The sequence below is a fragment of the Colius striatus genome, chromosome 1, assembly GCF_028858725.1.
Source record: "Colius striatus isolate bColStr4 chromosome 1, bColStr4.1.hap1, whole genome shotgun sequence".
Classification (NCBI taxonomy): Eukaryota; Metazoa; Chordata; class Aves; order Coliiformes; family Coliidae; genus Colius; species Colius striatus.
Genome location: NC_084759.1, coordinates 144,302,839 through 144,329,719, shown reverse-complemented (window position 1 = coordinate 144,329,719; position 26,881 = coordinate 144,302,839). Strand labels below are relative to the sequence as shown.

At 39.1% G+C, this 26,881-nt stretch overlaps 1 protein-coding gene across 1 annotated transcript in view; it reads left to right on the top strand.

The window, feature by feature from the left end:
- Positions 1-5,270: 5,270 nt before the first annotated feature.
- PKP2 (plakophilin 2) overlaps positions 5,271-26,881 on the top strand; it is a 42,560-nt gene continuing 20,949 nt past the window's right edge. Inside the window, exons 1-5 of the mRNA XM_062010729.1 lie at positions 5,271-5,615; positions 13,607-13,719; positions 16,094-16,788; positions 21,759-21,897; positions 24,797-25,004. Of these exons, the coding sequence (XP_061866713.1) occupies positions 5,402-5,615; positions 13,607-13,719; positions 16,094-16,788; positions 21,759-21,897; positions 24,797-25,004 (1,369 nt within the window). The 5' untranslated portion in view covers positions 5,271-5,401. The remainder of the gene's footprint in view (positions 5,616-13,606; positions 13,720-16,093; positions 16,789-21,758; positions 21,898-24,796; positions 25,005-26,881) is intronic.

The following is a 26,881-nucleotide window of genomic DNA, read 5'->3' as shown; positions in this document are numbered from 1 at the left end:
ACACATTTTTAAAGTATTACACTTGATAACTAAAGAGAGAGGCTAAGAATGGCAGGATAAAACAGAGCGCAGAGACCCGGAAAGAAATGAGGACAAAAGAGCAAGCCTCAGGCACAGACAATTGCCTAAGGCAGCAGGTAGTCAGGCTGCAAACAGTCCAATACTTGGACAGGCCATTCTGTTACCTTATCAATGCTTAAATGCAACTTTACTAACTTTGCCCATGTTTCACTGCTGCTTGGGTTTCCCTGCTTTGCTGTTAAGCTGTGGTAAACTTTGTAAAAAGAGAGCAGTCTAGGAAACATTATCCACAAGATACTGCCTGGCTAGGACAGAATAGGCTTTATTACCTTCCCCCAGAACTTGTGGGCCACTCATCTCCATTTCACAGTGTGCAGCTAATCCTGACAAAGGATCTATAGGGAGAAAATCTATACTAACCCTATCTCCTCCACTTTTGCTCACTGAAAGCTATCCTTACAACAGAGTCATGCAAACAGGTTCTCCCCTACCCACAACATGAAGAAGAGCCCATTCACAAGTAAAACAGGCCTGGACTCCACTGGGGAATCTCCACAGAGGTGATTCATAGTCAGGCCTGTTAAAAACATTATCTCATTTCTCTCTGTTCCTGCTGTCTCATCTGCTGTGTTGAAACCTTTTTAAAACATCACAAAGAACAGATGCCATCATGAACAAGGACAGACACGCACACACACACACTCTTCCCCCTCCTTTCTCCTGGAGACTACTCTACCTGCTCCATGTATCAGAGTATGATCTAACCTCACAACCTGTGCTGAACATAGCATTCAAAAATATTCCCTGGTTGAACAAATGACGGTGTAAATCTCTCTCAGATCTTTAGCAGTAGCATCCCATTCTCATCAGATCAGTCTCTGTGTGGCAGTAACAGCATGAAAATCTGCTCAACAGTTTGTGATTCAAGTGGAGATTTTACCTGAGGGCTACTTTAGTAAAAATTAGCAGCCAGTCTGCTATAAGTGAGCTAGATAACCAGCACCTCCAAGCTTCAGGAAGAAACAGGATGCAAGTTAGTCCTGTCCTACTATAGAACAAGAAATGCCATATGCCTGAGGAGCCATTGTTATCTGTGGCTTCAGGAGTACCCTGAATTTCTGCAACCTTTGCCTCTCTTGAGAAATAAAGTAAAGCTTGTGGCCATATGACAGTTTTGCCATGACATTTCTCAAGTCAGGATATTCAGCTCCTAGTCTAGGGACTGAATTTCCAAAGCCAGTAGTTGCACACTCCTCCCATCAAAGCAAATGAAGGTTTGTGATATTCCAATGAGGATCATTGGCATCTTGTATGTATGTGTGTGTGTGTATTTTCCTTCCTTAGTCAATATGCCACTCCCTGAACTCTGACTAGGTTGGGCAGAGAGTCCCAGTCAACTCTTGACTGCTTTTATTGCCACATGTAAGTCAGGTGGAAAACTGCTATCACACTCATTTTACCAATGCAAAAGTAGCACTTTTCCTCTAGGTGCCCCTGAAAAAAAAACTTTACATTATCCTACAGGATAAACTACATGATCTTCTGCTTCTCTGCTTCTAAAAATGATCCTAGAATGAAAGAAATTTAGATGTTACTGTGAGAAAAAAACAGGACACCAGTGACTGGTGCAAAAGGCTGCAGTTCTGTCTGCTCTGACAAACAAAATTGCAATAAAATATCGATCTCTGATTTTTAAACATGGATTTAAGTCCTTCCTGTGTGCTCTCGAAGCGTGCTTCGCAAGTTTTGCCTTCCAGGAAGCAGCGGGAGGGAGCAGGCTTGACTGTGCCGTTCCGGGACGGGAACAGGCGGTGGCAGTGTGGCCCTGCTCTCCTTGCAGGGCTTTCCCTGACAAAGGGGGAGCCGGTTCCCTCCACCTCCATGGAGGGGACTCAAATCACACTTGAAGGAAGAGGAGAGATGTACAAAGAGTCTGGCTATTCCTGACTAACGTGCGTGTACTTACGTGTAACACCTTCAACCACGGGATCCAACATAAAAAAAAGGAGGTGGAGGGGAAGCCAAAAAAACTGACTGAACAGCACTTCATTTTGCACATGGTCCTAAAGATACACGTAGGAATAATTTCATGCATGTTTAAGATGAAGCCTTTGTTGTAGAGCTGATTAACATTTAAACGGAACACCTCAAGTTCATACTTTTACTCATTTCCTCTAAGGTTCCTGCAGCTGAAAGCAATCTGCTTCTAGGGTACAAACCCAGCTTTGCTCTTTAAGTCCCACCACAGAGAAAAAGGTGGGAGAAAGGGAGAGTGAAAGGACCACCTAACAAAACTCTAATTAAAAAATTATTGGGGAGGGGGGGAGCTAAAGAAGAGTTAAAGGACCAACTATCACAACTATGATATAAATGTTATTCACAGAGGACTTCTGATGGCGAAAGGTTACATAGTTTAGGTCAAGCGTATCTGGTCAGTATAAGAAATTAGTCTCATAATGAAACGTCTGGTTTCCTGATCTTTTTTGTCTCCATCAGCCATTGGATAGAAAGCAAATGTTTTTGTATGTGATTCCTCATCCTTCAGTCATTATATGCATCATAATCAAATCTATTTTTCAAAAAAACTAACAAGCAATCATCCATTACAAGTTGCCATCCATTCGGGGATAATCCCAGTGATGTGGCTTTGAATTTGCAAATGGCACTGGTAAAGTATTTCCCTCTCAAAAGACTCAGGTGGTTGTGGTTTTTCCAATTCAGTCAAGAAGAGGTATTAATCCAACATAAGTCAGCTTCAAGGAATTTCTATCAACGGGGCAATCAGTTGCATGAGATCTTATTTTCTTCAGGTAAAAAAAAAGCCTTAATTCCTTTTTATTTCAGACCTTGGCTGAGCATTGTTTGAATTGCTGTGCAGGCAAAATTCTTTTTCTCTCCCCTCCCCCGATCCCCCAAACTTTCCAGTCAGCATTCCTAGTTACAAGGAGAGAAACCCATCTCAGAAATCTCATTAAGGTTTTTAAAGCCCAAAGCAAACTGTCCTTTATTTTGCACAAGCACAAATAAATGGTACATACTTGCAAAATAATGTTAACAAAAATTTAACATTTCTTCCAACAGAAGAAATACCAATGTGCCAAGAGCTTGTAAACTTATACATGGTGTCAGAGGAATCTGAGGACACACACTGCAAGAGTATTTTCTAAACCCTGAATCCATTTCACATGTAATTTATGTGTGAAATCAAATAGATTTTAACTATAACAACTATTCAGAATTTGTATTTGTGCTGGAGTTCAGGAATAGGGAAGAGGGTAAGGAAAAGGAGGAGGGGAGGAAATGTTTCACATTTTTTAGACTATTTTCTAATCTACTCAGTAGTCTTCACTAGTACGTGCTGAGAATGTAGTATCTATTGTTTACCGGAAACTTTTGTGATGGTCTCTATGTCAGCAAAAGGGTCTAACTTGGAGTTTCTAACATAGTTTACATTCCTTCCTAGATGTGATGTGTCTTCTCCATTGTTTTTCCTGCCTTATCCTGCTCATTCTTTCACTTTTTTACCCTTCCACTTTTCTGCTACATTTCTCCACTGCTCACTGTATCTCTGCCACGTACCTCCAACTTCGTCTTCCCCACAAATTCCTGCTCCTCTTTCCCAGCTGGTACCCCACAGCTTAGCTCCAACCTTTCTGCTCCCATACATAACCTTTCCCCATTTATAAGGAAGGAGCATGCCACTCCATTTCTCTTGACCAGTGAAACTATTCTCACTTATCTTACACAGGCATTATCATGACCTCTCCTGGTGATATGTCACTTTAGAACAAGAGCAGATGACATTAGCCAGACCAAGTGATGAGAAAGGCCAGAGGTCCTTCCCCCTCTTAAAAAGTGGGAAGAGAGACAGACAATCGGAGCAAAAAGATTCTGGACTCTTCAGCATGGAGCCACTTCCTCTTTCCCATCCTCAGCTTTCTGAGAATACAGAAAGTGCCCCAGTTTCTTACATTAGGGTACACCGTAAAACAAGGATTGTCCAAGTTTCTCCCTGGACACCCTGTACTCCCACCGCTCTCTGAAGAGCTGTTAAAAAATAAGGTACATCACCTCATTTTGAGTCCTGTCATGTCTCTGAAATTGCAACATCAGAAGTTAAAAGCCACATCGATTTTCATTTGCTTTTAAGAAATAACAGTTTTTCTGTTAAAACACCTATGTCTAGTTTGCTGGTGATTTGTCTTTATTTTTAAAATCTTGCAACCCTGTATCACCTACTTCTTTTTCTAATGACGACACGTTCCCCAAGACATTGTTGCCTTTTTCCTCCTCCTTTCAACCCACCGTGAGTAGAGCGTTTGTTTAAACAGTAACTCCAAGTTGCGTCCTGAGACAATGGGAGGACTTGAGCCTTCCTCTAACTCATGTTCCCTCACCGAGCTGTTTCATTGTCTAAGAAGCCACTCAACGATCGCGCAGGCGGGGGAAAGGCCCGGCGGGAATTTTTTTCTTCGACCTTTAATTGCACCAATTCCCTCCCCACCTCTCTATAGCCGCGGAGATAAGGCGGCTTTAACTCATCTGTCTGAAAATCCTCGGGACAGCCTAAAAAACACCTAGAGAGCAGGAAACCCTCCCAAACCAGCAGCCTTACAGCCCCCTAACACAAACTTTCTTGAAAGTTTGATCTTCCCAGCAGGGACCACTATGTTTAAAGCAGTTTCGCATATTACATTTTAGGTTGAAACTTAAAAAACGTGCACAAAATTCAGCTATGTCTACAATACACAACAATCTAAAATGTATATAAACATAAAGCAAAGGCTCCGTAAGGGAAAATGCATGACGGCGATATATATTCACGTTTAAAATGTGTGCATGTGTTTTTCACCGCGGCAAGATACTTGTGCTATGGAGACGTGGTCTACCGGGTGCTGTGGCATAAGGCCGTAGATGTCCCCAGGAACCCCGTCCCGACTGCGCGATCTCTCCTGCCCCGGGAAGGGACGGGACGGGACAGGACGGACGGGACTTCTTGCTGCTGCGCAGGGAGGACGGGGACGGGCGGCGGCCTGGGGCGGCGGCTGCACTCCTCTGGCAAGGGCAGGACCGGGCGAGGCCGGGCCGCTGCGCCGAACCCTTCACCCCGGCGGGAAGGGGAGGGGACGGGGAAAGGGAGGCGTGGAGGCGGCTGCCCCAGCCCCGCAGTGTTCTGCGCTGCCCCGGGCGGGCAGAGCGGGGCGGAGGTGCGGACCGTGCCTGGCACCTGCGCGGCGGGCGGGACGGAGCCCGGGGCGGCGCTGGGCGCGGCGCGGCCCGACCCGGCCCTAGGCGGCTGAGCTCCGGCTCTGCCGAGGCGGCGGCGCAACAGGTTGTCGGCGCGGCGCGTGTCGGAGCGCAGCCGAGTCCGGCTGTGCCCATGGCCGGCCGCGGCCCCGCCGCCGAGCAAGGCTACATCCGCACCGTGCTGGGCCAGCAGATCCTGGGGGAGCTGGACAGCTCCAGCCTGGCGCTGCCCTCCGAGGCCAGGCTCAAGCTCTCGGGCGGCCGGGCCGGCGAGGAGAAAGCGCTGCGGATCCACCGGCAGGTCCAGCAGACCCTGGCCAGGAAGAACCGGAGCTCGCTCCACAACGGTGAGTGCCCGCCCCGGCCCCGCACCGCTCGGGGCTGTCCGGTGGTGGCGGCGGCGGGAGCACGGGAAGGGGCTCGGAGGCGGCGGCCCCTGGGTGAGGTGAGATCCGAACTGGCCGTGGACGGGCGCATACGTGTCCGCGGCTCCCCTGGCGCTGAGAGGTGCGGGCTGCTCTTCCCTGCTTTCCCACCCAAGTGAGTCAGAAGTTTCTCATTCCAAGCCGCCTTAACTTACGTGAGAGGCCGGGGCTGCTCCCACTTTTCTGCTACTGGAGCCTAGATTATTTTAATCCAGCAATCACTTTGTTTCTTTTAATACCGCACTGGCCCTGTTGTGAAATAAAATGGGAAAAAACATAGTATTTTACCTTGTTTCACATCAAAATTAAAAAAAAAAAACAAAAAAACAAAAAACCAAACAATCCAAACAACAATCAACTAACTAAAAGGAAGTTTGGAAAAGTATATATAGGACAGGCATGAATGGGAACACGGAATGATAATGCTACCTGATGTTATTTGCCCTGTTCTTTGACATGCATGATACAAACTGACATTGATTAATCCTTGCTTCTAAGACCATATAGCCAGAAGACCAGATCCATCAGTAAGGTCAGCACAGTTGTTCCTTTTGCCCCAACCAGGGTCCGACTGCAGCATCGAGCTCTCATGCGGTGACTTGGTCAGGTGCTATGGCTTAAAGGGGAGCTGTTCAAGGGGTGTAGTCATAGGTATTGATGGCGAAGAGATGAGTTGTTTTCAAAGTAAATTGACCCTTACCATTCTGGTTTTAAACAGAAAGATGTGACTGATTTACAGGCTGTGTACCATGTTTCTTGGTTGTCATTAAAGAAGCTGTTAGCAAAAGGTCTTGAAATTTATAAGTATACTTCACTCAACTATCTTGTCAAGCAGAGGAATGTTTCTTTATACTTCATCTGACTTGTATCTAAGAAGTTCCTCATGGAAAAAAAATGCACACAATGCAGACATCTGTGTACTCAATTCAGAAAAATCAGGTACACAAATCGTGTAAATGGATACACACAGCTGTGCAATGTGCAGCTACACATTCAAGTGCTTAGCCTTCCTGCATTCATTTAAATAAGGTTTCTAAACACTTTTTAGAGTAACTTCCTTTCTTTTTCTCTCAACAGAGAGCCTGGGAAAAGTTTTTTAAACAATAGTTAGTAAATGATACGGTGTCATGAACCTGGGATCATGTCTCTAAACCATGCATAAAACACTATGAAGACAAAATTCCCATTCTCCCAACCCATCTTCTCTGGAATACATTGTCAGACTTGATGAATTTGGGGCTAGTTGCCTTGGTTTGCTTTGTTTTTCTAAAGGTCAAGTATTTGAGCCCTTTGCATTTCTGAGCCATCAAAACTTTTAAGCTTCGCCATCAGGAGTGGCAAATGACGTCAGTTACATGTATTGTTCATGCATAAAATGAACTCTTCTTTCAAACATATTCATATGCCCAACTCAGCATACATTTTGTAGTCCCACTGCAAAACTGAGAAATAAGTAGAACTGGAATATATTCCACATAGATATATATGTGTTTATACATACATATATGATACATAAACATATATCTGTCCAGATCTTAAGTATATATAATATTAATCAAATGGCTGTCATGCATTTAACGTATTGGCTGTCCTGAAAAGAATTCATATATATGCGCGTGTATCTCAATATGCTTTCCATACAGTTGTTCAAAATTTGACTGTGGTTTGAGAAACATTTAAATTATTTTGTGTAGAGTACTTTTAAAAAATACACACTCATCTTCCAATGCAAAAATCTCACTTTCTCTGATTTGTAACAGTAGTTCACCTGCAGTTGCAAGAAGGACAATAGAAAGATTTAGAGGGAGCAGAAGAGGGCCCCTGTGATAGAACTATCTGTATTATTTCAGACTCTGCTCAGCAAGGTACTTAGCACATACCTAACCACAATATTCACATATGTGCCTAAAATTAGCCGAGTGCATAACCACTGGGTATGAAAAAATTAGTGGTAGTAAAGGTCTTACCAAGTATTATGCACATCCATTTTCCACTGGCTATACTGGAAGCTTTAAAACTGGAAGAACTACTCTGTCAGGACAGCTTAATTTCTCCTTGGAGTTTCAAACTAAAAGTGTCTGCTTAGCCTTCAGCATTACCTTTAAATGGAAGAACGTATTTTTGCCTCCTATCCTCATGTTGTTTTCTTTGTCATGTCCCTTTCCCTCCTTTTTGAGGGTATATTTTATCTTATTTATGATAGAAATTCATGTCATCCTGACACAAAGATTCCAGTAGCTGCCAAATAATTGAAGTTACATACAACTTCATTGTCACATCTTGTTGTTTTTCAAGCAATACATTAACAACAGCTGCAACTTTTCCAGTTAATAAGTTCCTGAACCTTTATAAATTAAAGATTACGCTGCCCTTAAAAATTTTGAACAACTAAAGCAGCCGTATCAAATTTCTAAATGTTATTTAAGGATGGAGATGGAGTGGTAGACTTTTCAAAGAACAATGACATTCAGAATAATACACTTCAATGATTGGTTTTTTTCATCTCACATATGCAACACTATTGATTATTTAATGTACACTTTAGGAGTGTATTAAACTTTATAAGTTCACTTGTATCTGATCTTCATTTATCTGGATTTTTATTTGTGGTATTTTAAAATTTGTGGTATTTCTGTTTCTTTAGCATAATCCCTGGACTAAAGTCTACTTTCCTGTATATCCTGGACATCTTTATCAGTTCCATTGTAAAAAAATGAGGGCAGAATTGAGTAATACCTCATACAAAACCAAACAGTTTGACAAATCACTGTCTACATAGAGTTTCTTTCTCTAACACAGAATTTTACAAATGCTTGTGTTTATAAAAAGCAGAATTAAAACTTATGTGACTTCCAAACCAGCAGTATCAGATAAACACAGTTACAATCAGTCATATTTCTTCTACACATTCCTTAATGTCTAAAAATCATTTGTTGTTGTTGTTCTTGTTAAATTTGCTTTTAAGGGTTGGTGCGGGTCTTTCTGTAGCCTTCTATTTTGATACTTCTTGCCATGTTAATTACTTCTTGATGATTTTCTGGTTTTATCTTTCTGGGAAAAGGAAGTAGAAAAAAATCCTTGTTGATGACTTCTGCTTTTTGTTGCTTTCATTGAATTCTTCACTTCTGCTTCCAAAGCCAAAAAAAAAATCTTTTTCTTATATTTGAGCACTTGTGCTAACCAGTACAAAGTAAAAAAAAAAAAATGTTAGAAACGTGTTAGAATAACTCCTTTGGACCAAGTATATGCTGGCAGAGTGATGAATGAACATGATCAAAAAGAAGCCTCTGTGACCTCTAGATGAAGTGACTCAATGATGTTTTCGATATACCTTTCTTAAATGTCTCTATCTCAGTCCATGTGAGTAGTAGAGACTAAAAAAGGATTAAAAAATGACAGTCCAGGTACAGTTGGGAGTCTCTATTGAGGGCTTAATCATCCACCTGCCCCGAGCAGGAGTGGACAATAGATACTTAGCCGATGGGTATTCAGGATGCATGAAAGTATCACAGTCCATAACAGGCTTCTCTGTGTAGGATATAGCTACATTGATGACAGCAGTGGGGGATTTAAAAGCAGAATTTGGCTTTCATGATGATCATTCAAATACAAAAGTGCTAACAAAGACTCACAAATGAGAGTTACTACTGTACATGTTTTAAAGGGAATTTGATACACCTGACTCCTTAATGGAGCATAATTATTTCTCAGATATATATCTTATTGGTGCCTCTTGTCATTGTTTTTTAAAGCCGAGCAAGCAGGTGACTGATCTGTTTTCAGCCATAGGTAGTGATTACTGGGGAGGACCTTCCAAAACCTTTGGATATGTTGGACCTGTCACATCCAGGGGAACAAAGAGGCCTCAAGAAGAGCCCCTGTGAAAATAAATGGGATTTTTACTGTCATCTGTACAGTCTTCTTCGTGATAGTGTAATTATTTTTTCAGGACTAAAAATTTTGTCATAAGTGTTGCAATATCAGCTCATTTTTGTACAGCTTTTATTTTAGGAGTGGTGAAGTGCGAAGGGGTTTAGTTTTCCTTCTCCACTGACCACATCCAAAGTGTTCCTGAGTTGTTTTAGTTCATACTGACAGGGGACAGGGGAGACTGTGATAAACGGTTCCACTCAATTGCCCACACATGGTGGTCTGCTGCTGTCTGAGATGCCTAAGTTTTCCAAAATATCCTCATGGGCTGACAGAAATGATGCAGGGCCTGTAGGAAGTGTGTCTTTTTCTTGACTGGCTGCTGGAAGTCAAGTGTAGTACCCTGTGGCCTCTCAAATAGCATTTGTCCTCTGCAGATGAGTAACTGAATCATGGGCAAATTTTCTGAAGAGAGAGGTTTTGTGAGACTTACAACACTGAGTCCACAATTAGAAAATATTAATCCTAACAGTAAATGAGCTCACAATTATGTTTTTAAAGTAGTTCTTGATTTTTTTTTAAACAAATGCACTGAATGTATAAGGATTACCTTATAATTTCTGAATATATGTATACTGAGCAAACTTGAGAGGCAGGAAACACTTGAGAGGGGAGACCTTATCATCTTTACAACTACCTGAAAGGAGGTTGTAGCAAGGTGTGGATTCATCTGTTTTCCCAAGTAATGAGTGATAGGAGAAGAGGAAATGGCCTCGAGTTGCACCAAGGAAGGTTTAAATTTGATATTGGGAAAAACTTTTTCTCTGAGAGGGTTGTTAGAAACTGGAACGGGCTGCCCAGGATGGTGGTAGAGTCACCAACCCTGGAGGTGTTTAAAATCATGTAGCTGAGGTGCTGAGGGGCAGGGTTTAGGGATAGGCTTGGAAGTGTTAGGTTAATAGTTGGACTTAATGATCTTAAAGGTCTTTTCCAACCAAAGAATTCTAGGATTCTATGTAGATTTTTGTGGTATGGTGAGAATAAGCTGAAGGAAGCCTTTGTGGCAGAAGCAAGTTTTGATCAGGTCACCTATTCTGCATCTTATAACTAATGGAAAGATACAGCATTTCAGTTGCCACTTTTTCCTTTAATACAGTGTCTTTTGGCACAAATAAACAGCACATGGTAAAAACACATCTATTTAATGTTACCTAGTAAATCAACAGGTAAAATGCTGATGAAATAATTTACCAATATGGTGAGAGCCAGCAAGAGATACTGTAAATCCAAAGTGAAATTTCATAAGCTAACACATACTGGTGTTGGAAAGAGAAAAATGTTCACTGACAGATAGTTTCACAGGCAGACTGAAGGTCAAAAAAAAGAGTACTACTCGAAGATAACTGTTACCATTTTTGATTGACTGTACATTGCTTTTGCAAAGAGAGAACTGTTAGATATGCGGTTTATCCTCAACTAGTTCATGGTCAGTCTTGTTATTTTTAATTTATCCTGTTTTGTTTTGTTTTGTTTAGTAAAGACAGAGTTTAGAGTTATCTAAAACATGCAGAGAACTTGCTCAAAGGATCTTTATACCCTAAGTAGATAAATAACTGAAATTACTAAGTAAACTGGACAAAAAAATACTAACTATAAAGAAACAGAAATGTTTAAGTATTTAAAGACTTATGATATGGAAGTTATTTAATATGCAGCAATTAATAAAGTGAATCTTTTAAAAGCAGACATAGACAATAGGCTAAAATGGAGTAATCTTCGGCACCTGAAATAGTACATTGATATGGGAATTTTACCATGTAAGTGAGAGACTTGTATGAATTTGTACTTTTGGATGTCGGTGTACATTTGCAGGAGATTTTTTCCGTATAAAGCAACAGTTTCCTTTTACTGCATTCTCATGTACTTGGGTAACCCTTGGGCTATGTTAACCTTGTAGTGTCACAAAGGAATTATTACAATCCGAATCATGAGTTTGACCAAGCTGCATCATTCCACCCTCATGACGCAGTTACCATGAATGTGTCTTAACAAATCTCCTAATACATGTTTAAGTCTGTCTCACCAAAATGAAAGAATTGGAAAGTATGATTAAATAAGCAAAATAAATGCAAAGTCTGATAGAATTAGGCCTCAAATTTTTGCAGTCTTCTATTATGTTGTACTGTATTGAATTATATTATATACAACTTTGGTCTTACCCAGGTAGGTACACGCTAGTGAAAATCATTCATGAATTCTTCTTATTACATGAGTCTCTTGTTTGTTTTCATCCTTGTTGAGCCCTTACTAACTATGGATAGTAAGGATCAAAGATGTATGGAGGTTTCTAGGGATACCCATCCACATGCACCTAATGAAGCCCAGAGTCTAATTGAACAAACTGAAAGCCTCAGGTATTTGGAATACATACACCAGATACTTTCAAAAATCCCATAGACATATGATTCCTACTATTTTTGTAAGTGGAGACTTCAGCAGTTTGACCAAGTTAATGATTGGTTGTTCCGATTTCTGTAGTGTCTCAAGAAATATCTGCTATTTTGAAAATTCATGGCCAATTAACTTCTTAATTGACCACTGTTATCTGTTCAGCCTAAACTTCTGTAGCACCCACTGGCACTTTTATGACCTATTTGAGATGTATCTTATTTTCAACTATTGTTTCACCTCTTTAAACCTATCTGTGTTATTTGTATTGCTATATGCAGATTTTCATAGTAATACAGGAGTCTCATGAATAATTATTTCAGCAATATCTGTTGCTTTAAAAAAAATATTAGTAGCTGCACTTTTTCTTTAAAAATGCATTGCATCAGTGAAAAAGAGACTGAAGTTTTTGGGGTCAGGGTTTTTTTTGTTTTTAATTAAAAGAAGAATGCCATTTTAATGAAAGAAGCAACCACAATGCGCTGTTCTATTTTCAAAACTGGGTCATGGAAAAATTAAAGAATCCGAGTAGATACACTTGTGGATTTTCTACATTGTTTGTAGAATTAGTGAACCTTTGAGATGCAGATTTGAAGCTTTATTAAACAACCCTACTTTGCGGCATCAGTTGCCACATGCCTCCATAAGCCACAGAATGGGTTCATGGACTCTTCATTCTCTTTGAGTGAAGGACTCAAAGATTAGTGAAGCATTACTTGCTGCAATATATTATAATTAAACTAGCACCTAAGGGAGAAGAAACATCAGCAGTTGAAGTAGACAACTATGCAATAAACAGTCCATACAAAAGTTCTTCCCCGTGAGGGTGGTGAGCCACTGGAACAGGTTGCCCAGAGAGGCTCTGGGTGCCCCATCCCTGGCAGTATTCAAGTCTAGGTTGGATGGAGCTTTGAGCAACCTGGTCTAGCAGAAGGTGTCCCTGCCCATAGCAATGGGTTTAGAATTACATGATCTTTTAAGGTCTATTCCAGCCCAAGCCAGCCTGATTCTATACTCAGTGTAGGCTATTTGTTTATGATGGTAAAATGTGAAAATTGCATCTCTAGAGTGCAGAGAGATATACATATCAAGCCATGTTTCTCATCTACAATTTACAGCTGCAATAATTTAATTTATTCTGTACAGTCCATATTGTAGTCGGTCTCCAGTATAAACCATGCATATATATTCAAAGGGGTTACAGTGGAAAATAAGTGTTCTTAGTAGCTGCTCAATTATACTATTTGTTGGTATTTTATCATCTGTCATTATCTGAGGTATTTAAAATATCAACTTGCTTTGTTAAAATGTTTTTCATTAAATAGGTGCATGAACAAGAAGACATTTAAAAGATAAAAATATGTCTTAATTAAACAGGAAACTGAAAAAAGTGGCTTGTATCCCCAGAAAGCTTTACTTAGCCATATTTTGAATGCAATACATCAAATGCAAATGTCTTTCCATTCTTTCCCTGTCTCATTTTTAGCATATTAATGGCAGTGCAGACTAGGACGTTGCCCTAGTACTGTGAATCGTCCTTTTTAAACAACATCATGGTTTGTTTAAGTCTTACTAACATTAGTCTTTGTTTACAGGCAGTTTGCACCGTGCATCCAGTGTTCCAGAGCGTGTCTATAACATGGGAATTACTGAAAATGATTTTGCACCAAGAACTCCATATGGTTTCTCATACTACCAGTCAAACCAGGTGAGGAAAAGAGGAAAATTAATAAAGTAAATATAATATCACATGCATAGCTTATTCATTCTATTACCACAAATAGTGTTTCAAGGTTTGTTTGCTTGGTTGATTGTTTTTTAAAGCCTGATTTCTAGAAAACAAGGGCTTTATAACTGGGATTTGTTAACATTTTCCACCTTTCCAGTGACTTCTTGACCCAGTGGCTGTATTCAGCTCAGTCATACAGATGGGCTTTTTTGCAGTCCTGTCATTTTTGTGAGAATTGACATCAGGATAGGAAATGAAAATCTGTGTTAACACCCTACTAAGGTAAAGGGTGTGAAAAGTCAGATCTTCATCTGTCCCACCAGGCAGCAGGTCAGTCTGCACATCAGTAGCTCGAAGCAGCCGGAAGCCATGCTGCTGTTCACCCAGCTGAACAGTGAGAGATTGCTAGAGGAAGTCCAGCAATCATGCAGGGTTGCAAATGACAGGGAATGTGGTGGAAGGGAATTAAGCATCCAAAAGCACAGGAAAACAGATTGCTTTAGTTGGATGAAGACAGGTAGAGTGTTTCATATAATTTCTTATTATTTAAAATAATGCTATTGTAACCTGTTTTAGCACTACAAAAATTTCAGCAGTATAGTCTTTGCAATACAGTTGTGTTTCCAAGCTGTCTCATCATAAATTCACTTGTTGTTTTGGGCAATTTTCCTTGTTTTTTTGTAACACAGCTCATGACTGATATGAACCTATTTCAGGGATTAATCATGTGACTTGGAAATCTACATGTGGCTCAATAGCAGCACTGCTGCATGATCAACATTTGTAAACCGAAAACAATTCAGCTTGAGAAAAAAGTATTTATTTAATAAATAACTGCACACAAGGGAACCAGTTTCTTAATTTTATACTACTCAAGAATGGCTTATTATCATTAAAAGAAATAGCTCAATTTCGGGACAGTCCATGAAGCAGCTCTGTCTTCCTATCTTCTGTTTTCACCTATCATACAGTCCATAATATTTGATGTGAATCAAACAAAACAAGAGGAACAAGGGGAAAACTAGAGGTGACATAAGAACCACAAGAAAATACTACAGTTTTCCAGAAAGGAGAAAAATAAAAATATCTGGTTTTTTTTAAAGAAAGAGAGAGACTATTTGTCCTGTATAAAAGCCAGAAAAAGCCACAAGGTCTAATATTTCACAAAAGCATTAATTTCCTTGTCTCCAAACAAAATATAAAGATATCCTTGCATAGCTTCTGTAAAATAAACAGATACATCCAATGATCCTTTCCTCAGTCTACTAGTTCCAGCAACTTTTACTCCTTTTTTAAGTCTATTTATCACCCTCAGTTAACAGTGAAATTAAGGGATTTCAGTCTATCTACTAAGCACCCTTCAATTAATAACTGGTGTAAGCTTCTCAGTTTACCTCTCAGAAATGCCCTTAATATTATGAAACTTCAGTATAACATGGAAATGAAAAAGATGGAGCTTTGATTTATAGTTGGATGCCACTGTGCTTACTAATTTTTTAAAAATTGGGCTGTGACTCTTATATTTCAAGGCCAGATAGTCTCCTAAGCTGATTTATTACTGGAAGGTCTTGAGTAGAATATGGTATCCAATTTATAGCATAAAAAAGGTAGAAAAATTGGAGAGGCCCCAAAAGGGACCTAAACACCAAAAATCTTGAAGACACATCCTAAAAAAAAAGGTGAAAGGAAGTGTTTGTTGAATTTAGAAAAGGGGCAATTATAAAGTGAGTTGATGATCCATTACTATCCTTGCCATTAAGGGACAGGAAAAGCAAAATCATTGAAATGGTGAAATGGTCATTTTGGTTTCCTTAGAGTGTTTTGTAATCTCCTTAATTTTTAAAAGGTTAGACAAATGGGGAAGAAACTATCTCTTGTTACTATATCCTACCACAAAGTGAACAGGATGGCTAAATAACCTTATATTAATAAGTTTAATAACCATATGCAGGCACTTTAGTACAGTATTTTAATATCCAACTGATTAATTTTCCACTATCTATTGGACAGCCATGAATTTAGTTTCAATCTGAAACTGAAATCTCCATTAATAAGCAGACCATTTGCCACTAGACATAATTGACTTACATATTTTGATTTAATGACAGAAGTCTACATCCTTAGACTTTATTTATTAATGTTTAGACCATGCTTCTTCCTGTCTCCATTAGTCAGATACAAAGAAGTGGTGCAGAATCTCATTTCACATACAATTGTTGCAATGTTTATATTTTGTTTTCTGATTCTGATAGCAGACCTTAGAATTCTTACCTTTACTTTTTATGTTTGGTGTCCTTGATATTAATTCTAAATGCTGCGATCTTACTTGACTCCGTTTATGCATCTTGAACAGGTGGCCTCACCATCCTCTTACGCAAATGGCTGGGGAACAAGGATGACTTACAGGACAATGGAAGAGAGAGCTCAAAGACAGCCTCTGAAGAGACTAGAGGTTTCACCCCAACGATGTCCTGAAAGTTTGGCATATGTGTCCAGTGATTTTCATTATGGTGGAGGGATTTCAACTGGCTTCTCCATGAGGCATGGAGATAGCAGGATAACCAATGGGACTATCCCACCAAGATACGCTCGGTCTGAGATTGCTGGTTACACTCTTCGTGATTCAGTGAACAGGGGACGCTCCTTTAAGAGACACTCCCACATGGGGGCTATTAATGATGCTGTCTTTGATGGTGCCTACCCCAACCCCACTGTACCTCTATACCACCAAGCAGGCAACAGTCGCAGTATGAGCAACCTTTTGGAGAAAGAGAACTACCTGACCTCAGGCAGTGCGGTGGGACAAGTGAGATCACCAATTGCTTCTCGTTTGGGGTCTCAGAACAGGCAATCTTTAAGGTCCAGCTGGTACCAAACTACTTTGAGAAGCACACAGACCAGGAGGGAAGCTTCACAGCCAGCTTCAGTAACGAATGTCACCGTAGAAACAGATGGGAAGAAGTTACCATTAACGGCTGCTGTGGCAGCAGCAGGGAGGAATGGTTTCCCGCAGAGTGAACAAGTCACCATCAATGGATCTCAGCTAGGGTAAGAACAATGAAGGACCTGCTTTGGTTCTGGGCTGTCACAGTTGAAAGGTACCTGTTTAAAAAGAGAAAGTGAACTGACAACTTATGGTTCAGCAGCCAACACAGGATATGAAATGTTAGTGCAGAGGATGCAGAAAGTGGATTTGCTTTTAAAAATCCACTTCCAGTGAAATAGGAAAAGGAGAAAAAACCTATGTGGATGTATATACTGTAGGGTCCATTCCTTCTGCTCAGTTTTGGGACCCGGTTTTGTCAAAAATTAATCAGTTTTATAAGGAGACATGAAGTAGTTACTGAGTAATTAATGACCTAAGTCACACTGCTACAGTCATGGATTGGTAAATTTTGTGTTCATAAGAGACTGGATGATTTCAGCACTAGTTCTCACAAAAATAGGTCAGAAATCTACCACTGAAGCAACTTTTGGTGGATTCACAGTTTAAAATCCTTCACGGTTTCAAGGAAACTTTTTAGTTTTTATAAACTTCAGTAAAGCATGGGCAGAAATTTCTCTTGTCTTTGTAGTAATATCCATACCTGGAACAAATATAAACTGCTCTGAATCTCAGAATTCCAGAGCTTCTCAATACCATGAGATCCTAGATGCTCAGAGGATGGTATTTTAATTTGCAACTCTGTTAGCTCCATGGTGGAAATTCCCAGCGGAAATTTCCCAAAGGAAAATAGTTTAAAATTCTAGAAGCATTCTTAAAGAAAAAAAAATCTTTTTTTTTTCCCATGAAATTCCCTTTCAGAGAAGGTTTCACAATGTTTAAAATCAGTTCCATTTTCAAAAGAGAAAATTTATCAGTTCTGAAATTCCACCACTCAAGAATTAATATATTTTTCATTTTAAAATAATTCTGAGTATTTCCAGAGGCCTTAAAGTTCAATGGACAGAACAAGTTGCTTGGTAAACAGGAAGTAGTTACTTGCACGGTTTACTGTGGTTTCTTGTTTTTTCATAATCCAAATAGGATACCAAAGTTTCAGGTTACAGGCTGTCCAGGGAGGGTGTGGAGTCTCCTTCCTTGGAGATCTTCAAGACCTGCCTGGATGTGTTCCCATGTGACCTGATCTAGGTGAACCTACTTCTGCAGAGGAGTTGGACTAGATGGTGTCTAAAGATCCCTTCCAATCCCTACCATTCTGTGATTCTTAAGTATGTTAATCAGTATAATTTACTACAGTATTATTAGGAAATATCTCTTTTTCTGTAACTATGTAGCCATTACTTCATTTTGTTGAAGGCTATCTTTCTTCTTTTTCTCAATTTGCTGCTGTATAAGATATCATCTGATATCACTGTTGTCTGTTACATCTAGTTTGTTATGATTACATTTACAAACATACGTGTTTGTGTGCCTACGTCTGATCTGGATCAAAAATTCTGCCTCTGGACGATTACAACTTAAGACTTCTGATACTGATGGGAGTCTTAATGTGTTCAGTCTTCACAGCAAGTTCAGAAAAAAACCCACAAAAAACAACAAACAGCTGAGAGCTCACCACAGCTAGAGATTTGGGAGTAGTAATGTTGAACTTTGTTTCAGGACTTTGTTTCTCAGTAAGACAACTTAAAAACAGGCATATATCCCATTGACTTAATCACTTACTTAAATTCAAGCACATTCTTGAGTGCATTTCTGAGCCACAAGCAAAATTTTTCATATTCAATTTCGTGCAGGAGCAATTTTGGTTCTTCTTTTGCAGGTGCAAAAACTGGATTCTGTCCATCTGCTGCACAAACGTAAAACAAAGTGTTTTTCATACCTGCAAATGTAAACATCTGTCTTCAGTCATTGTGCAAGTGGCTTTCTCAAGACCATGCTGAGCTCAGGTGGAAGATTTGTGACCTAACAGCAATCTTTTTGACAACATAATTCCTTAAGTGCCAGTTTTTAACTTCAGCTTTTGCTGGAAATTACAGAGGAAAACATTTGACGGTGCTGTGAAAACCCCTACAGTCCTTTTACAGATGTTTGCAGATTTAATTTATATCAGTACATCTATTTAATTTAGTGTTGCATGTCTCCTGCTTTAGTTGATAGATAGATTTATTCTACCCAAAGTTTAAAAAAGGTCACAAAATCAATAGACAGCACAGTGTATATATATCTCAGTGTATATGTATCTGTTAGTTAACGTGAAGCCAGAACTTGTCAAATCATTGTTCTGTTTAACAACCATTACCTAAATGTCCGTTTATTTGTTGTCATTACACACGCTAATCAGCTATGTGTCTATTAAGTTTGCCTGTAAATGTTTTGATGGTAACATACAGTCATTGCATCAAATTCTAGTTTAATAACAGTTTGGGTGCTGCAACTTTATGAATACTGTTGAGGGTCAAAGATTGTATCGCAGCCTTTATTACTGTCAGATAAAACGCTAGCAAATGTTATTTATATGCATGGGAGAGCAATCCTGGTATGGCAGTGCACAAAAAGAGAGGAAGATTTTGGCTACTGCCCATGAAGGAGTATCACCCATGAGGGAATAACTGTGGCGAATGGTGGGCTACCCTCCATCTCAAAACAGATCTTCATACCCAGCATTTAGCAGTTTATCTCTGGCTGTCCATGTGTTTGTCTCAGCTTGGCAGTGAGTGCTGATGGACCTTTACTATTCTGGGACATCCTTGGCATTCTGAGGCTGTCGCCACTTAGGTTCTCTGGTATCTCATGAGGGATGAGCTCATGCCACAATCTTGACCTTGGAAAACGCATGGATGAAGTTCTTCTCTGCTGTTAGTCACTGAAATAATTCACAATTTAATACATTAAAGATGTGTGCCCACTCTGTAGAAGGTGACTGAATTTGGTCAAGGTAATTGCAGTGACTTAACAGGCAGGTAGGCATGCTCACATGTGTACATATGTAACATGGTCACAAAATCCTTGTTGATTTAAGAAATCTGGCTAAAAGCCAAACTTGAAAAGCCTGTTTTTCTGTTCCACTTAGAAGAAATATGACCCGGCTTTTTTTTCGTTACTCATTGTTCTTTAAGCAGGTTTGTGATCAGTATATCCAACTTGCAACTTAACAGTAATTTAGTGGCTACTTTGTTTTAAATCTGGGCTGAAGTAAAGGCTGAAAATCTGTAAAATGTAAAAATTTCCAGACCAGGACTCAGGACACTAGACATATTAACTGTAGTTCTTTCTAGTTTCATTTTGATTTAACCTCTCCATTGACATCCTCGACACACTGTCCTCTTCATTTCATCTTCGTGTTTTGCAAGCATGCTCAGCACCTAAAGATGCAGCGTATTTACTCAAAACACTGACTGAGAGGAGGGGAGAAGAAAATAATTAATACGGTTTTTACCAAAGGGAAGTATAAAGGCAGGTGGACACCTCAGGGTGGAATTTCATTTGCAACTGGTGCATCAAAAAAGTTCTCTGTTTCTTTGCTGTCCTTGCAGCCATACTAATTGTTCTTTGCCTTAGCAAAGGCAAGCAACTGATGCTGATTTACAGTGTAGCTGGCAGGAAAAATTCCATCAAAATCCATTTTTTGCCTCAGAGCCCATGAGTTCATCAAAAGTATTTTGGGGAAAAGCATCAGATTTCATTGCATTTTTAGAGCAATGTTTCCTGTGAGAAATCTTCCTGACTTCTGCCTGGTTCATGTACCTTGCTCCTCTGCAGCCCATTCTCGGCAAACCTGGACTTCAGGCCTTTTCACTCCTGCCAGTGCATTATTAAGACAGTCTCAGCTGAAGAACCGAGTGACTCCTGGGGTAGCCCACAAACACATACTTTAGTAATGTTTCTTTTCTCGGTATAAAAACATTCTGTATTTCATGTTTCTGCACACTGTTTAATATTTAATAGTTCTGCTTAGTTGAAAGGAAAAATAAATTCATTTAATCTAATTTGTTTCCCATGCACCTATTTTAACGTAAAAGGTAATTGTGTCAAAATTTCTAATTTTCGATGCATTCAGTGAGATGATTATAAAGTAAACTATTCTGATTCTGGTAGCTCTAAAGTAGGAAATTAATACCAATGACTCTACTTGTTTCACTGTGGTTCACATACTGCCATCTCATCCCTGTCTAGCTAGCCTGGAATCCAGTTCTACAAAACTGTTTGGTATTAAAAAAAAATGAGAATACTCACGGGTTTGTCTACTTTTTCTTTTTTCCCCATTTTAGTCTTGTTTGTTTTCTTTTTCTCAAGGTGCAGAGTATTTGAAAGAAAAAGTAAATAAAAAGGCTGGGAAACATAACCACCTGTCCCAGACCTAATGCACCTGATTGTGCATGAATTGTTTTATTTTCCATTCACTGAGGGCTCCGATGACCTTTCTTTTTAACATTTCATATGGTTGTCTTACATTATTATCATTCAAGCAAACATGCTGAAAGCTGGGAGGAAAATAGACTCACGTTTTTGATCCTACCACAGACGATGTACCTAATCAATTGAACAAGTGGTGGGTTTTTTTTGTCCCACCTGAAAAAAGGCTTTGCCCATCTCTTCCAGACTAGAACTTCTACAAGCTTGAAAAATCAGGTGTTGAGCCTTGCATTTATGTAGTCTGGGAACTGAGAAACTGAAGAAAGGTGTGAAAACAAATATAAAAAAAAAAGGAATTGTCATGTTACGGAGAAAAACATCACAGTATCTTCATTATCAGTAAAAGACACTCTGATTTACTTGTGGCCTCCTTTAGATCATCCAGTGATGTTTTCATTTTGTTTTTATCATTTGAACCATGACTTGCTTTGTCCAGAACCTCTCATTATTGCAACACTTCTGTTTACGATTTTCTTTTCCCTCAGAGCATTGTTATATCTTAAAGCTTTCATAATGTTTTCTGCTATTGGAATAATTTTCTAAGAAAAGCTAAATTTACTTGAAAAAGATGAACATCTTGGTGCTACAAGAAATTTCACAGGCTAAATTATGATTTTTCTGCAGTCTTGTTTCACTGTATTTTCTCTGTCTATACTTCAAGGAGCCCAGAAGGGGAGATGACTCTGGAGCGTGCAGTGAGCATACTGAAGAATGAAAATACACAATCCACACCTAGGATCCTTGCTGCAGTGACTTTCATACAGCATGAGTGCTTCCAGAAAGCAGAAGCCAGAAGAAAGGTAAGTCATTATTTTTATGCCAGTTAGAATCAGGTAGAGAAAATAACTTTCTGTACCGTGTACCAACATGAAAAAAAAAGACACTCCAAGAAACCTTCTGGGATACCAATGTTGAATATTTTCCCTAAAATATGCTGATGCTTTTTAATGCACATTCTTTTAAATTTGTGGAATAGCATTGTTCTATGCTAGCAAAAAAATGTGATCTTTAGTATTTTGTGATGAGAGATATAGAAATGTAGGGTAAGAATTCATCCAAGCCACCTGTAATTACGGATAATTATCCCATTGGTTAGTATCCCACAAGCTCCTGCAGGCAAAGAGCTTTGCTACCCTTTACCAGTTGTTCCCAAGGTATAACTTAATTCTCCCTTTTGCAAATGAGTTGATTAGTTTCTATTTTATCTTGATGGATATTGAGAAAAATGCCTATTTTTCTGTCCCTTTGATAATGAGTTTTCATATGTGTTAAGGCTGCTAAGTGTATATCCACTTAGTCAGTCCTTTTTCAGGACAAATGAACATGTTTCTTCCAGCCTTTGTAAGTTCTAGAGTCTGAACTCTAGAATACAGTTAATACAGTTGCTCCTGTCTCTCATTTTTGACTGGCATCCTTACACTGCTGGTACAGAAATATCCCAGAAAAGAAAACTCTGGGAGTACAGTGCAAACTTTTCCAAGTTTCAAGGTTTGCTAGGTCTGCATGAATGCATTAATATAGTGTATAGTTAAGCCAAATTTCATAAGGACTTGCTGGGACCACACAAATACACTAATATATTGTTCGGATTACCCACATTTTTTAAGTCTCTTACAAGTTTTTCTCTTTAAATTTCATTATCAAACACAATTATGGTCCTCTTGCTGAACAGTTCTGTATATTAATGTGTAAGGTAATTGAATAAATGCTATTTCAGCCATTTAAAAAAAATAAATTCTTAGACCTGTTTTATTTTGTAATACACTCAGTGTTTTTAACAGGTAATCTCAGCTTTAACTCCATATTCACATATATGCAGTCCAGTTCAGTGACAAACATCACTCAGTCCTTTGATAGTTTTAGCTTGCTTCACAGTACATGGAAGTTTGTTTTAGGAAAAAAAACACCAGTACAATTAACAGCCTGAACTTCAGTCTGAGAACAAAGCTTCAGAACCGAATGCTTGAAAGTGGTTTATTATTCAAACCTCTCAGGCAGCTTTCTGGGAAAACAAGTGGATAAGTGAAAGAGTTAAACTTGAAAACTTTTCCTGTTTTCCTGTCTATCCCACATATCCTATCTGAGTTTTGATGTTTGATGCCTATCAGACTTGTTCACGTTGTCAGTCTCACTTCTCCTTTTTAGTCTTCCAGCCTGCATTCCTTTTCTGTGCCTCCCAATGCTTTGTTCCCTGATACTTCATAATCTGTGGGTCTAGTGACTTTTCTTTTTTTCTTCTTGTGAACTTGTGATCTTACAGAATTTTAGTGAATTTTGTCTACCAATGAAGATGTAGAATGATCAATCAATGCCTTTGTAAATTCTCCTCTGCACATTAGGTTAAAATAGAACCACTTCTACAACAGCCATAAAACCCTTAAAATTGCCAACAGAAAGTCTGCATAAATGTGTAAGGAAACCAACCAGCTATTGGTGTCAAAAGGGCTTATCTACTGTAATAAAATAGATTGATGAGCTTTCAGTATGCTCCATGCTCCACTTACCTCAAGATATATATTTCTGTATTTCACTCTGTTAGCATCCAAATGATTGCTGAATGAATGCAAGGGGAATCAGGTCAGCAACATGGCAGCAAGAAGCCGTGTCTTTTGTACAACCAAATCAGAGGAAAGGCAAGTGGGCAGTATAGTTTTCCAGGGTATGGAGGGCAAAAAGCTTTGTTACATTTAATTTCTTGATGTTGTCAAGATCTGTTGGTTGTATTGAATTCTTTAAACTCTGGACTACTCAAAACAGTTGAGTATCAGATTTCTAAATCATTTACATGCCGTTGATTCAGCACAAGGATAATTTTGTCCATAAAACTATGTGGCATTTTGAGATGCTGGAGGAAACCATCCTCACTTATACCTGAATACAATGTATTTTCCACAGTAAACTGATTTCTAAATAAGCCAAAGCTTCCTTATGTCACCTCACAGCTCATCAAGGAGTTATCATTTGCCACAACATGTAAAACTCAGAAACTCTTTGTTTCTGTAGAGCTGCTCTAGAGGAAAATCTTTTTAATTCTTCATTTATTTGGGGCCAAACCCTCATTTTCTAAAGAATTAGACACTGAAGAGCAGTTATTTTTAAGTGTGAGTGGTTCAGTAGCTACCTAACATTTTTTACTTTACTGGTTTACTTTTTTTCCTCAATATGCCACAGAGAAGAAGAATTAAGTATAATATATTCATGTTGAATACATTTTCAATACAGGCACAGAAATGAACAGGGAAAAATACATTTTTCCCATCAGGCTGATTGCTCAGAAAAAAAGCCCAAAGTTGGCATATCAGGAATATTTTACAACCAGAAATTTAAAAGCTGTTTATAAATGTTCCAGAGTAAAATCTCAGCTATCCATTTCACCAACACAGAAGCTAAAATACGGAGCAATTAAATGTCTTGTCAGAAAGTGCAAATCTGCAGCAAAGCTATAAGAGATTTAGTTTCATTCCCTTACATTAATTATTAAAATATGATGCCTCCCTTAGTTGTGGATTTTAACTATGACTCATATGAAAGCCCAGAAGTTAACAGATATGTCCAAAAGATTAATGATCCGTTCTTCAAGTCTTTCAAGTAGGAACAAACGTAAAAAGTTCCTACTACTAAAGATATTTAAAGGGGAAGGGTGGAGTTTGTCATTTACAGTATCTAATTATTCTCTGCTGTGTTCTGTTTTCCTCACAGGTTTTCTCTCTTGGTGGAATCCCCAAACTTTTACAGCTTCTTGACACTCAGAACGAGGACATTCAGCGGGCAGCATGTGGTGCTCTGAGAAACTTAGTGTTTGAGGACAATGACAACAAACTGGAAGTGTCGGAGCAGAAAGGGATCCCACTCTTGCTACGCCTACTCCAACACACCAGAGACGTAGAGACTAAAAAGCAAATAACAGGTACTGTTTTCTGTGCAGTTAAGCATGAAGTGCTTTAAGTAGTGCACAAGCTTTCCATCTGCAGTACATGATTGTTTACTTAGGCCAATGTTTAATGACTACAAGAACATTGTCACTTATTCTAAGCTTTTCCCTTAGGGTGAAATTCCAAGGTCCAGTCTTTAAGACAATAAGAAGAGACTAGGAACTGCAACTTCTCCTCTTAAACCTTCTTCAAAAGTAACATTTGTTTACAGGAATGTATTTGTTTGCAGGAAGCATAAAGTCCTAGATATTCCAGAAAAGAAAGTGATGCTCCAAATAGCAGATTCTGTAGAACCATTTTTGTGAGCAGTGATTGCAGCAATCCCAGAAGTACCTGGGACTATAATTAATGATCGCTACTTATACGGAAGCTGAGCCCTCCCTTTTTGACACTACATGATCTGTGCACACTGGAAGCTCCTTGCTGAAGACTGTCCTTCAGAACTGTCAGGTGCTGTGGATAAAAAGTTATTGTCTTACTTCCCACAAACTCTACTGCCCCAAATTTCTACTCTGAGCTGTCTCACTTCAGGCTGTTTACACCCAAGTCTGTCTTCTCAGGTCTATGACAAGCAGAAAACTCAGCCACAGCAATGGCATGCTTCCTTTCTCTGTGCAGGGAAGAGAATTCCTGCAGAATATCCATTTGTCTAAAGATCATGCAGAGCTATCAGTGGAGTGACCTGCAATCTAGATTCAGTCTTTGCAAGGCTTATGTTCTCATCCTTTCATTTCTAATGTCCGTGAAGAACTGTTAAACATGAGTACAGACCATTGCAATTTTGAAGGAGGAGCTCTGTGGATCAGAAACTCCATATTACACCTCTTGTTGTACATCAGTGTAGCAGGAGGAATGGTGAGAGCAAATGTTCACAATTACTCACAAAGAAACCTATGCTTACTACCGTTTTGGCTTTGCAACAGCCGGTTAAGAAATGCCCACAACTTCATCCCTGCACTCCTGTTTGACAATAGTGTGTCTCTGGGAAGTCAACTGCTTGTTACCCACATTCTTTATAGCTAGCATGCAAAGGTAGGGCAGGTTTCTATTTTATAAATAGAAGAAAGCATTATGAATAAATGAATGGAGATTTATTTCAAACGATCTTTAAAGATACCAGGAACACAAGCTATTACAATAATAGTGCTTGAAAAGATACAGAAGGTGTCAAGCAACTCTACCTTGAATCAAAGGCATGTTGAGACCTTCTGTAATTCTGCATTCTTTTGAGTATTTGAAATACTGTGCTCCCTAAGCTGGAGAACAAAGCTTTGTATTGTTGGGTCTTTTGGCACAGTTCTACAGCTCTGCAACATTAAAATGTTTTCAAGTTTTTCACATTCATCAGAGGCAGAATTGTGTCATTCAGTAACTTATTTTATAGTGTCTTTTCTCTTAGTTCTCTTACACATCAGTGAGGGAAGCAGTGAAAATGGTGGTACCGTGGCCAAAAAGCTAGTGCTTTTTCTTGCTAGCAGTTTCATCATTTCTGACAAACCAACTGTTTGTGCAAGATAACTCATATGAATATTGTGAATATTACTATCTTCCCCTTCACCAGTGTAAAAGTGGATGAAGAGACATCTTCTGCAACTACTAGTGTCATTGAACATGAATTTTTGCTTACAAAACATACAAGACTATACAAGACATCAACAATATTGAGTAGGATGTTGTAGTTTGCATAAAGCAAAATATTCTGATATACTTTCATGCCTATTGGTTGCAAGGGATGGCTTTAAAATATGTGAAGAGAGGAATATTTCTCATTTTGTTCAAATGTGGAGTCAGGAGGAAGTACACTGGGTCCCTTGGTGAAAATGGCACTAGGACAAAATATTTTTTGCCATCA